Genomic DNA, 13,158 nt, shown 5'->3' with positions numbered 1-13,158 from the left:
CTAGCAGCTGGTTTTAAGATGTCTTCTAAACTATTAAGTTAGAATCTAGACTGGTTTTTAAATGACTTTTCCTAATAAGGTGGTGTCCCAAAATTATCATTGCTACCTCAGTTTTAAATAACAGATTATTTTGATTTTCAAAATAGCTGCATTTTTGGGAAATAAGTTGCTTTTCTGGTCCATTTGTCATTTAAGATTATAAATAGAACAGCATCAATATATTTGGCAGCCAAAGGGTATTGTATCATTGCATAACTGAGCCATGAAAAAATAAAAATGCACTACTTACACTTTTCTTTTTTTCTTAGTGTAAACATTATGAAGACCAAGTTAGACCCAGAAGGACTAGGAATTATATTATTGGGTCCCTTTCTGCAAGAATTTTTCCCTGAGCAGGTAACATAGTCATTATCTTTTATGTTACAGCATGAAACATTGTGTATTTTGCTCAACAGCATCTTTTGGTGTGATGCATTAAACACTTTTATATATCTAATGTGCAAAACTTTTTTGCAAAAGTATTTTTAATAAATACTGCATTTATTTGACACTTCTGGTCAGCAGGTAACTGTTTGCACTATGTAGTTGAATAGATTTCCTTTAGAAACCAACATTACATGAATTTTACATTTTAAAATGCTTCCTATGTGTTTTAGGCTTTACACTAAAAGGAAACTCTCTTGAAGTTGCAGGTTTAAAGTTCAATTAAAGGCACATTGTCAAGTATCTTAAATATAAATTTAATTTTGTCTGTTACCTAGAAGTACACAGGCATGAGGGCAGAGCAGATAAGGCATCTTGCAACAGCTCCAAAGGCATAAAACTCTGGTCTGGATTTGTGCTGGAGGCCACCCCCAGCCAACCCCACCAAAACCCTGCGGTACATCAGAGGTGATTGGATATGAGAGACTAGCTACAGAAACAGCTTGCCTTAACCACACTAATAGTTTGGGCTCTTTGATTTGGGAGACCTTGGTATTTTTGCTTTTGGTTCCCCAGATGTGAGAAATCACCTGAGAATTATTAGTTTAAATTTGATTTGAGTCTCTTGTGAGAGTGTAATGCCCATGGAGCTTTGTAGCGATATCATAAAGATCTACAGCAGCTAGCAAATACTATTCCCAAACTTTTGGTGACATAATGATGTTAGGATACAAGCAGACCATGATATCTCTATAACATAAATGGAAGTTATGACTTTTAAACAAATAGCGACAACATGCAGGAAATACAAGAAAGCCTGCATGTGTGAAAGTTATGGAAAAATTTTTCAGGATTTAAAGTGAAAAGTGGAATGCTTAAGACATTTTTAAAATATACTTGGCAACGTCTCTTAAAGATGTAATATGCACAGTCAGATGACTGTACCAAAGCAGTGCCACAATGTGAAACACTACAGGTGATTTGGGGAACATTGAAGCCACCCTGCCAAAGTTTGTAATGACTGCAAACATCATAATGAGATGATGCACTGGGTAATAGATTAGATGAATTATCAGACTATCTGTGCTCAGTGCTGAAGAATCATGCTATTTCCAGTTGGGCAGTGAATGTAATTAGTTACTTTTGAAAATACTGGTTTGTCTGTTCAGTTACAATATAATTGGACTGATCATCAGGGTATTTTGTTTTGTCCTGGCTGGGGAATCCAAAGCCTAGAAAATCTTTAGGATCTTGTATCTGATCATTTTTATTACCTCCTTGTCCCACCAACTGCAACTTGTATTCAGGATGAGAAAAAGTTTGCAGGATACAGTGATTTTATTATATGAAATTAACTGTTTTATTTATACTAGGACTCCAGGGTTCCAGAGTCATTCACTGTTTATCACTACAATGGATTGAAGCAATCTAATTATAATGAAAAGGTATGATTTGAGGGGAAAAAAATACCCTAGGTCAGGAAGAAACCAGTAGTTTTCATCATATGATAGCACTTCAACATCCTCTAGAAAAGGAGTTTGTAAAATTCCATTCCTTATATCCCTATATAAAGCTACTGTAACATTTAGTAGTAGTTTCTGCTCAGGTGAGTAAAATATTTGTACTCACAAACTTTTTTTTTTTTTTTTTTTTTTTTAGCTAACCGTCTGCTTTCTACATACAGTTTTGATTTTCCCCAAACCTCTATTTGCAAATATTTGAATTTGGAAGCATTGTTTCATACTCCCATTCTCTTCTACAGGCTGGGACTCCTGCTTGAGCTACATTTCCTGTGCTATAGCATGATCTGCCTCCCTGAGAGTGGAGACAGTGCATCGGGTGGTAGTTGCTGGCATAGTACTCAGAGCAAAGTACTTCCTATGCATGAGAATGGAGACATGAGACAAATAAACTCCAGGGCAGCATCAACATTTCCAAATTTAAATTTTTGATTCCAGTGTCTACCACAGATCAAAATTCTCTGTAGGAAAAGTAGATGAAAAATAATCTGTTTTTGGTTGGGTTTTTTTAATAAATGTACAGAATTAACTGCTTAGAACTCCCCCTTGGTTAGTGCATGTATTAGTTATCTTGAGTAGAGTATGAGAATAAATAATCACAGAGGCAGTTACAACTGAAGAGACCCCTCCAGGAACTCTATTCAGTCATCGTTTAATGCATTTGAATCCACATTCCTTAAAATGAAATCCTGTGAAACCTAAAATGTAGGGAAACATAACTCAAAAACAATTGTCTAGGTAATATATGCACATATATTTATTTTAATATTTGACCTTCACATATTTGCTGAACAAATAACTATTCCTAGGAAATGCTGGCTAAGATATGTTTAAAGATATCTTTGCTGCTTCATTGAGTTTTAAGAATTAAATTTGTTCCAAGAGACTTTAGGATCTAGTTAACTCTAACTCCAAGGAATCAGGGTACAGCTAGCATTTAATGAGAAATGAAAATATTTTGACTTTGGATAGGTAAGCTGCAGTAAAAGAAACCTTTTTCTTATGCCATTTTGGCTACTTGAAGAACAAAACATTGAACATTGTTTTGCCTAACACTGGATACTTGAACAAGTTGCCTGACTTCCAGAAGTGCTGTGCACCTGCAGCTTTTGTTGACTTCAGTGCCAGCTCTGGGTGCATGAAGGCATGAAATAAATAGTGAATTAGTTTGTTCATCTTTTGCTTCATTAAATTTTTCTTGTGCAGCTGTAATTTTCACTACTTGCCTTGCCCATTGACACGTGTGTGTGTGTGTGTGTGTGTGTGTGTGTGTGTGTATGTTAACTCACTTTGTTACCTATTTTTTCTCTTCTATTTGGATGAAAAATATTTCAGTATTTTTTTTAGTATTTATAGTAATACTTACCTGTAGAACAAATTTTAGTGCTGTAGGAGTTAAATGCAAACTTGTTGCCAAGAAAAATCTCTATTTCAAAACTATATTGTTTCACACCTGAAAATCTGGTCAAAATATTTCTTTCTCTAATTTTCTGTAAAACTCCTATGTTATAAGAAATTTCATGTTAAGCTTGTGTTTGTTTCATCCTTTTTCTGACCTGAAGGATACTGGCAAATTGAGTTCATTATCTGAATAACCTATTGTCACACAACTTTTGTATCAAGTTTTCATCCGGCCTCTCCCTCTGCTCTAGCCTTTATGGTCTCTTCATGCATATCATATGCTGCATATGCCCTAATCAGAAGTTTTGGCACTGGATCTTCTATCTCACTTTTATAAATAAGAATGAACTATTTGTGTATATACACAAACAGAAACAAATATAAAAGTGCATCCTTTGGTTATGGTATGTTCTATGATGCACATCTTTCACAAAGGATAGATGTTTGCATACTCATAAAAGGTTTCTTAGATAATATAGACTGATCTAGTTGGATTTATTTTGACAGGTCATGTATGTAGAAGGAACAGCAGTTATTATGGGCTTTGAAGAGCCAATGCTACAGACTGACGACACTCCAGTGAAACGCTGTTTGCAAACCAAGTGGCCATATATAGAGTTACTGTGGACTACAGATCGATCTCCTTCATTAAACTGATGTGTTTAAATTATATACCATACCACTAGCTAATGCTTGAATGAGGGTATAGGAAATGTCAGTATACGCTATACTTTGGCTGCAAGAAGTTATACACTGGTATCATTGACAAACTGTAAATAATGATTACAAACACTTTTTTCAGTGTTAATTGGAATATTTAATTTTTTAATCAAATTGATTTCTATTAAAATAGTTTGTCATTTTTTGGCCGTTGTAATGCTGTTAATGTAAATTTGTTTGTTTAAAAAGCCCGTTTATTCAGTCCAAAATTATTTAGCATCTCAGCAATTTGAAAAGTGTCCAATATTGCAGTATCTGCATATTAGGAATCAAATTGATCTTTCATATATAAAACCATTCCTTTGCTTCTTGAATCATTTGGTCATGTTTTATTATTTGAATATACTGGCTTACATTACAGTATCCTAATTTTTGGACAAGATTAGCCTTTGCACTGAATGTGTTTAAATGAATTTAAACTTTCTGCAGTTTTTTCTAAAATCTGGTTTTAACTAAACAGCTTGCACAAAAGTGGTATAATTATGATATATTTCTAGGAATATTACTCAGTATAATTCATAAATGCTTTTTCTTGGCAGTTGTGTATTGCTGTGGCTTAGCTATCTGGCATGTTAAAAGTGAAGACAGGATCTGAGAATAAATAGATGTATTGATATTTATTCAAAGTTGTATAAAGGAAATGTAAAAAATCAACAGCAGAAAGAATTTGTTCTATAATCCTTAAACTGTTCGGATTTATAGTATTGCCAAATACCTCTCTCAGTTTGTCCAAACAGCAGTGTAAGCCAGCTTTATTGTATGTGTTAAGTGCATGAGACCATCTGTTATTACATTAGTATATTCTGTTATTTATTATCAACTTGTTAACCCTAAATAAAGACTTTTCCCTGAAATGTGATTTAGTGTTTCCACATTGGTTGCCAGTTTAACCTGTTCGCTGATTCTGTAAGCTTTGTAATGAAAAAACTAGAAATGTTGAATCCCCTAATATCTACTTTTTGAACTAGAGAGCAGTCCTTTGAAGTTATAAACACTAGTCAAAGATAAAAGCTTAAGATCATAATTGGCTTCCCACTTCTTGCGTTTGATAAGCATAGGACATGCATGTATAACATGTATCGATGTTAAAAGAGGGCTGAGAATTAAAATTTTTCTACTCTTTCACTTCGTTTGATAGAAAAATAGAATGATAATAAAGAAGCTTTTTCAGAGAAACAAGCTGAGCTCGAATTGTCAAAACAAAAACCATGCAACAAAAAATGCCTCGTTATAGAAATGTAAATTCAGTATTATTGGCAAAGAGACACAGGTTTTCTCTGGATGGCAGTTGCAGAAGTTACATCTGCATAAACTTCAAACTAATTATTAGATTTACTTCAGGAAAACAAGATTGATGTAGTTCCAGTATGGGCTTCATGCAAAAGCTCATTCCAGATCCTGGAATTAACACCACCTTTGCTAAATAGAAAAGTGACAGCACTGAATATATCTCACAATATAAAAAGGAAAGTAAGTATTTAAGGCAAAATTTTATTTTCCTGAATAATGATCCCCTCATGGGCAGTGACAGTTTTAATACTGTAAAAATCTCCATGCTTTCCTTTAAGTCAGTTGTCCCTATACACATTCTCACTCTACTGGGGTATGTTCAGCCCACAACTTTATTTGCCTTTGCAATATTTAGATTGTTCCAGCTGCACCCCGGCACCCCATCATCTGGAGGGCAGTAAGTGGAGATTTATACTTATCCCCACTCTCCCTCTCCTTTCCTCTTGACTTGGTGGTGAGGAAAGATCATTACTCTTGGTCAGCATGAGTATCCTGGTATGCCTTATTTACTCGTTTTGCTTGTTTCATTGTCCTTTCCTCCTTGTAGCGCCAACCTTGAAAGGCACCACAGATCCACTTTTAACCACTGAGTTTGAAGACTGGTACCTTTTAGTACTTCTCCCCTCTGTCTCCCTTCCCCCCACTCTTGTTTCTTTCTGTTGTGCCATTAGGCACTACCATTTAAGATTTGCTTAATTGCTGTCAACCTGCAAGTTTCCTCACAAGAATTATGATGTTGCTTCCTAAAGCCTGTTATCTTTTATAACTGCCTCTCTTGTGAAGGGCTTATTTTGGTATCAGACCATCATACCCAACATCTCCACTTCAGAGTGACTCAGCCATCCCAAACAAGTATCCGTTGTTCATTTCAACTAAGAAGGAGAAGAAGAGACAATTATGAATATCCCTTATTGCAGACCCCTGGGTTGGACAAAGTTCTCAGCACCAAGTGTTCCACTCGGTAATAGCAGGCTCATGATATCACTTCTTCCTGGAGACCCTTTTCCTCTGGCCAGAGCTACCAACCATCCATAAATTTACAGGGAAAAAAAGAGGCTAAAATACTTGTCCATAAAATGTATGGAGGGTTGGTGGCAACCCTACTTTCCTACTGCTGCTTACTGGGACCTTTGGGTGTTTTTGGAAATGCTTTGGATATTGTATGTGTGGGAGAGGAGGATGAGTTTAGCTGGATGGGAGTGTCCCCTGAGCACAGGGAGCGGGGCTTGGAGTGTCACTACTGCATTCAAGTTCTCTCCTCCCTCCTGTCCACCTTGTGGTTCACAGCTGCAGCAGGGAAGGGAGGATCAGGCTCTTTGCTCCCTGACCTGTTGCAGCAGCTGCAGCAAAGAGGGGCTGCTCACAGCAGCAGGCTTCTCTCTCCCATTTCCTGCAAAGGGAGCAGCAGTTGGGAGACTTTTTGCACCTCAGGGAGTGTACAGCGATTTGCGGGGGGATGGGGAAAGATACACTCCTGCCTTTCCTACCCCTTGCACTGAGGGGGAGAGTTTATTTGGGGGAGAGCAACCGGTGCCTGGAATGGTTTCTGAAGGACATAGGCAAAAAGTCAATTGTCAGCTGAGGTAGGTGGGAAAGTTGTATCTCTGTGGGTTCAGCATTGGATTTTCCTGCTCCCACTGTCCTGTGCCCAGGGAAGCTTTAGCTGTCACTGCTGGAGGAAGGGTTTTGCTTTCCAAGAATGCAGGGATGATAAGAAAAGCTGTGAATTGCTGTATTTAGTGATACTGGGCATTTAAAAAAGTCCCTGGCTTTTGGGGGCTATGGGGAGGGTATTAAAGTGCTCTTGTGTCTATGTACTACATGCAAAAATGTGTCAGTAAAAAGGTTAGTTGTCCATAAAACTTGCAGATTGTCAGTAAAGAAATGTTCTTGGGCTGATAACCCCATATCTGGCATCACACAGATTGGCATCAAGTCATCAGTCATGGTCTCAGAGTAGGACTCCTTCCCTTTCCACATCATTCAACTCCTCTTTCCTGGTAAACCCAATGTGAGACCACCTCCCATCCCTGGGACTTCATGGTCTATCCAGAAATCTTCTCAAGCTTTCGAAGGACTAAGGCACCAGCATATTGAGCTCCAAGATTTCCTAGGCCTGCAGGGACTCCATGGATGTTTGTAGATAATCAGGAAGAGCAACATTGGTTCTATCTTCTGGCTCCAAGCATTCTTGCCCCAGCATGGGTTTTTCTTGTGTCCACAGGACATTGCTCAGTGACCTTGGGTCGTCCTTTCCTTAGTTGCCAGCTTGGCTATTTTAGCTTTCGGGTCACCTGCCCATGGACAGCAAACCTGTTATTTGGGGATCCTGGTCTTTGTTTTCATCTCGAGCAGGCCCCTAGATTGCCCATTAGGGCTGTGCAACATTTCGGCAGCCGTTTCATTTTGGAGGTGTTTCGGCTCATTTCAGCACCCGAAACATTGAATTCAAAACAAAATGGAAGGCTCTGAAACATTTCCGAAACAAAACCAAACCATTGGAATTATTTTGGAAATGTTTTGGAGGCGGCCCCTGGGAATAGTCCTGCACAGCCCAGCTTTTTCACTATTAAAGTGCCAGGTGGGGGATGGGGCTGGGCAAGGCAGTCATAGGGGCTTCTCCTGCGGCTGTCCCTGCTGGGGCAGAGGCAGGCACAGCTAGAGGAGCCTTGGGAGAACATGCAGCCACCCAGCTGTACCTGTCTCTCCCCAGCCAATCCGAATCTCCCAAACGTTCAGCCAAATTGAAGCAGAACAGTGATCCAAAACACTGAATTACTGTCCTCCGAAACAGTCGAATCTTAAACTGAAACAAAGCGTAGCTGTTTTGCACAGCCCTACTGTCCATGCCTCTCAAAGGATTGCTGAAGACTGTGCTGTTAACAGTCAACTTTTCTTCTTCCCTGGGACTTGCTCCTGAAAAGGTTGAGGAATTTCAGGATCTTTCCAATGAATCACTAAGAACCCTCAACTATCTTTAAAAAATTGGTTGAACTGCTTCTGCATGTTCCTATCGACATCCCACAATCTCCCAGGGTACTTACCCTGCTGATCAAAGGATACCTTACAACAACAGTATGGTTTTGCCTTTTCATACTCACCCACATAGCTTCCTATGCCATTGTGATGCTGCATGTCAGACTTCACCTCTTGGTTATGGATCATTCACTGGGGATGACAGTGATAATCCCCAGCATGGTGTTGATTTCTGTTATTCAGTGGAAGGATTCAAGCAGTTTCTTAGGGGTGTGCCCTTTCTGTTTATTTCCCCACTCTGTAACCTTGACAGATACCTGTTTTGGGTGGGGAGATATCTTGGCACACAGGAGCACTGATTGCCAAAAGAGGTAATAAACATCCTTGGACTCAGAGTAGTACAGAGTGGTGCTGGTATGTTTGTCATCATGTACATCTCCTGGGTCTCTAAAATATCATAGTGGGGTAGAATGGTATATCAAGAATAAATCCTTCAACTTCATTTTGCATATTAGAGCCATTCAGTCAGATCTTTGCAACAAAAGTCAGCAAGAAATGTTATTCATGTTCCAAGGAAGGCCTCGAGCCCCAACCCTCTCTAAGACGCCTTCCTGATTCGGTCATGGGAAGGGCCTTCTGCATGCCCTTCCTTCCCCACAGGTTTGGTCCTACAGGTGGTCTGCAAGGGAAGACCAGACTCAATTCTGTTAATTCTGAGTTGCTGGAGCACAGACAATTCTGGAATTGGGATCTGTTGTCCGTATCAGATCTGAGGACTTTACCCCACAGACTGTAAGACAGAATGAGCCCTTTACCCACAGCTGTGCTCTGGATGCCTGAGAGCTCTTTCAAGGCTCTGCTGGAGCCTCACTGGAGTCTGCTGTGCCCTCTTTTCTAGCTACACTAGTGCTCAACCTTCTAGCCCCACAAGCCAGATGAGTGGCACCAGGTAGGTCCAGGATAAGATCCAGCACAGTGGCACAATCCTGCACACTAAATCCAGCCACAGCGTGACCTCATGCACTGGCTCAACTTTGTGCGCCAGATCGAGCCATAGTGCAACCCCACACTTCGGCACAATCTGGTGTGCAGGGCCATATCATCCATTCCATGGGTTGAGGAGTGGAGCGTGGCAGTGTTAATTGCTGCAGCTCTGGGAGCAATTACCACTGCTACCCCTCCCATGCCTCCAAATTTCTGGTCTCATGGAGAACTCCATGGACCAAAGGTTGAGCACCGCTGATCTGCCCTGCAAATTCCTTAAGGCATAGGACTGTTTTACTAGTTTTCTTTTAGCGCTAAGCACAATAAGGCCTGTATCTCAGAAGGACATAATTGGAATACAAATACAGGTTTCCTTTGATTTATGCTGTGCATGTATTCCTGAAGAATGGTGCATAAATTGAATTTGCATAAAGCAAACCTACTTTACAATGTAACAAATAGGGATAGGCTCCCATAGCAGGAGGGAGAGAGGCTAGGACTAGGAAAGGGATGGGGGGAAGGGGTGCCACACCTGGAGCTGCACAAGGCAGCAAGGCAGAGGGAACAGAGCAGCACTCACCCCAGCTCTGGCTGCAGCGGCCCTGCGAGTGGCCAGTGCCAGCTGCTTGCAGCCACTAGGCTGCACCGTACTCTGTCTATCCCCACTCATCTCTGCTCCTGGGCTGTGCCATGCCCTGGTACAGGTAGCTGGAGTCAGTTGCTCCCAGGGCTGTGCAGCTGAGGCTGGGGTGAGTGCTGCACTCCACACCACCCAGGGCTCTGCTCATTCAGCTTCACTCCAGCCTGTGCTGGAGCAGCTGACACCAGCTGCCTGCACCACGGCACAGTGCAGCCCAGCAGCTGGGGTAAGCCCAGGCACAGGGCGACAGGCGGAGCATGGTGCAGCTCTGTGGCTGCAGGCAGCTGGCACCGGCTGCTTTCCCAGCTGGGACTGGGGTGAGTGAGGCCACAGCTTTTTTCCTCTCCCCCCACAGACTTACCTGCTGGGGGGCAGGGGGCATCTATGCTCACTGCATAAGAGCAAATTTACCTTCTGTATAACAAATTATGGGTCTAAATATACTCATTGCATAAAAGCGAATTTGCATATAAAGAACCCACATAAATAGAGGGAAACCTGTATTTGATGTGTGTTTTGAAAGTAATTGGAAGTTAGATGCCAGAATTAGTGGGAGGAGAAGGGAAGACTAAACTTATGTAGTCTGATCTTTGCTATCGAGATGCTAGATTTAACCTTGTTCTGAAAAATTTAGAGGGAAAAATCCTGTTGCTCTATTTTGCCTTCCTAGGGTCTGAAACATGTTGGGTAAGTGTCCAATATAGCTCTCACCCTCTCCCATATCTGTAAATATGGCTTTTTTAACCTATGTGTAGGTAGATCGTGCTTTAATGTGAAGTAAAATATTATTAAAATCTAATTGGACAGTTTGGCGTGAGTATGCCTAAAGATCTCGCTGAAACTTAAATTTCAAGCAATCTTTAAGTTCCACCCTTTTGACAGCTCTTTTTAACTTTTTACCACTTACTTCTACATATTTTACTTGTGAAGTGAATATGGGATATGTAGTAAAATGATTATGGGGTTGAGCAATAGGACAGAATAGGAATAAAAAAGTAAGTCCTTCTAGGCTAATTTGGGGTTTATGCAAGTGTTTGCCATACCTGATATACAATCATGCGCTTGTTTTAAGCTGTGTGATTGTAGACTGGGTGCAACTTGTGCACACATTCGTCAGTGCCAGAAGAACCTGATCTAAGTAAGTTGGGGTATGGGAGAGGGGTGGATAGGATTGTAGGGGCTAGTGGCTCCATGGGGGGAGTTGGCGGGTCTGCAGCAGGGAGAGTGGTGGGTGTGGAGAGGATCGAAGGTTGTCTGTCTGCAGGGGTGGGGAATCCAGCAGGGCTAAATATACCCTGGTCAGGGTGAGCAAGACAGGAAAAATGAGCAGCAGGGCTTTTCCAACCCCAGGGCTTCACTCCATAGATCAAGCATTTCCAATCTCAGGCCAGGTGCCAGATGATTGGAAGAAAGCCAACGTGGTCCCCATCTTTAAAAAAGGGAGGAGGGATGACCCAGGCAACTATAGGCCTGTCAGTCTTACCTCAGTCCTAGGGAAACTCTTTGAGAAGATCATCATGGAGCACATCTGCGATGGGCCGGCCTCAGAGAGGATGTTCAAGGGCAACCAGCATGGTTTCATTAGGGGCAGGTCATGTCAGACCAACCTGATTGCCTTTTATGATCAGGTTACAAAAGCATTGGATGCAGGTGTTGCCGTGGATGTAGTCTTTCTGGACTTTAGCAAGGCCTTTGACACCGTCTCCCACCCCATCCTCATTAAAAAATTGGGCGACTGTGGCATTGATGCCTACACAGTTAGATGGATTGCAGATTGGCTGAAGGGTTATACTCAGAGGGTGGTGGTGGACGGGTCATGTTCAACTTGGGGGGAAGTGGGCAGCGGAGTCCCCTAGGGCTCGGTCCTCGGGCCCGCACTGTTCAATCTCTTTATCAGCTATTTGGACGATGGGGTGAAAAGCACCCGTTTAAATTCACTGATGATACCAAAATTTTGGGTGAGGTGAGCACACTAGTAGGGAGGGAAAGACTGCAGCAAGACTTGGATAGGTTACAGGGGTGGGCTAGCAAAAACAGGATGCGCTTCAACACTGACAAGTGCAGGGTGCTGCACTTGGGCAGTAGTAACCAGCAGCACACTTATAAGATGGGAAACTCCCTTCTTGAGAGCACGGAGGCAGAAAGGGATCTTGGAGTCATTATTGACTCCAAGATGAACATGGGCTGACAATGCGAGGTCACAGTTGGCAGGGCTAACCGGACCTTGTTGTGCATCCAGATGCATCTCAGGCAGGTCCAAGGAGGTGATCCCCCCCCTCTACACGACACTGGTCAGGCCACAGCTGGAGTACTGCGTCCAGTTCTGTGCGCCCCACTTCAGAAGGGATGTGGACAGCATGGAGAGGGTCCAGAGGAGGGCCACCCGCATGATCCGGGGACAACAGGGCAGACCCTACAATGAGAGACTGCGGGACCTGAACCTGTTTGGCCTTCACAAGAGAAGGCTGAGGGGGGACCTGGTGACCATCTATAAACTCACTAGGGGGGACCAGAAGGGTTTGGGAGAGACCTTGTTTCCCCTAGCGCCTTCTGGCATAACAAGGAATAACGGCCAAAAGTTGTTGGAGAGGAGGTTTAGATTAGACATCTGTAAGAACTACTTCACGGTCAGGGCAGCTAGGATCTGGAACCAGCTTCCAAGGGAAGTGGTGCTGGCTCCTACCCTGGGGGTCTTTAAGAGAAGACTTGATGCCTACCTAGCTGGGATCATTTGAGCCCAGTTTTTTCTCCCGCCCAGGCAGGGGGTTGGACTTGAAGATCTACAAGGTCCCTTCTGACCCGACTTATATGATTCTATGAATCTTAGTTCACCTCCTCAGTTAGATCAGACTGGCCTGTTTTGCCTGATCTAAGCTCTGTAAACATCTGTACAGACTGGCCCTTAGATTGATCTACCCCTAGTTAGGTCAATCTAAGTTTAACGTCTGTACGTACTGTAAGTGATTGCATTTTAATCCTGACCTAAAACATCTCTGCTATTCTCGGGCCTTGGGGCTTCTTAATGCAAGACTGCTAATCATATCCTCTGTTTATATGAGAATACACTTTTGTGTTTGGTATTGACCTTATTTGTTTGATGAGACTGTATTTAGTATTTATATACGGAAATAGTTTTTGCCTTATAGATCCCATTAAAAATAACACTTCCCGGAGCCTGCAAGCTTAAGTTACTGAAAAACATAA

At 41.9% G+C, this 13,158-nt stretch overlaps 1 protein-coding gene across 3 annotated transcripts in view; it reads left to right on the top strand.

Annotated features, from left to right (window-relative positions):
* The window catches only part of MINDY3 (MINDY lysine 48 deubiquitinase 3), a 64,885-nt gene extending 59,962 nt beyond the window's left edge, over positions 1 to 4,923 (top strand). For 2 of the 3 annotated variants that reach the window (XM_090047205.1, XM_090047208.1), the window contains 3 exons: positions 309 to 396; positions 1,797 to 1,868; positions 3,852 to 4,923. In XM_090047205.1, coding sequence (XP_089903331.1) covers positions 309 to 396; positions 1,797 to 1,868; positions 3,852 to 4,001 — 310 coding nt within the window. In that variant the 3' untranslated portion in view covers positions 4,002 to 4,923. The remainder of the gene's footprint in view (positions 1 to 308; positions 397 to 1,796; positions 1,869 to 3,851) is intronic. The other variant, XM_090047206.1, reaches the window with a different exon arrangement.
* The last annotated feature ends 8,235 nt before the right edge of the window (positions 4,924 to 13,158 follow it).

This window comes from Crocodylus siamensis, chromosome 5 (assembly GCF_052110815.1).
Source record: "Crocodylus siamensis isolate JL-2025a chromosome 5, ASM5211081v1, whole genome shotgun sequence".
Classification (NCBI taxonomy): Eukaryota; Metazoa; Chordata; order Crocodylia; family Crocodylidae; genus Crocodylus; species Crocodylus siamensis.
Note: the sequence above shows the minus strand (reverse complement) of the source record. Positions and strands in the feature narration are given on the sequence as shown.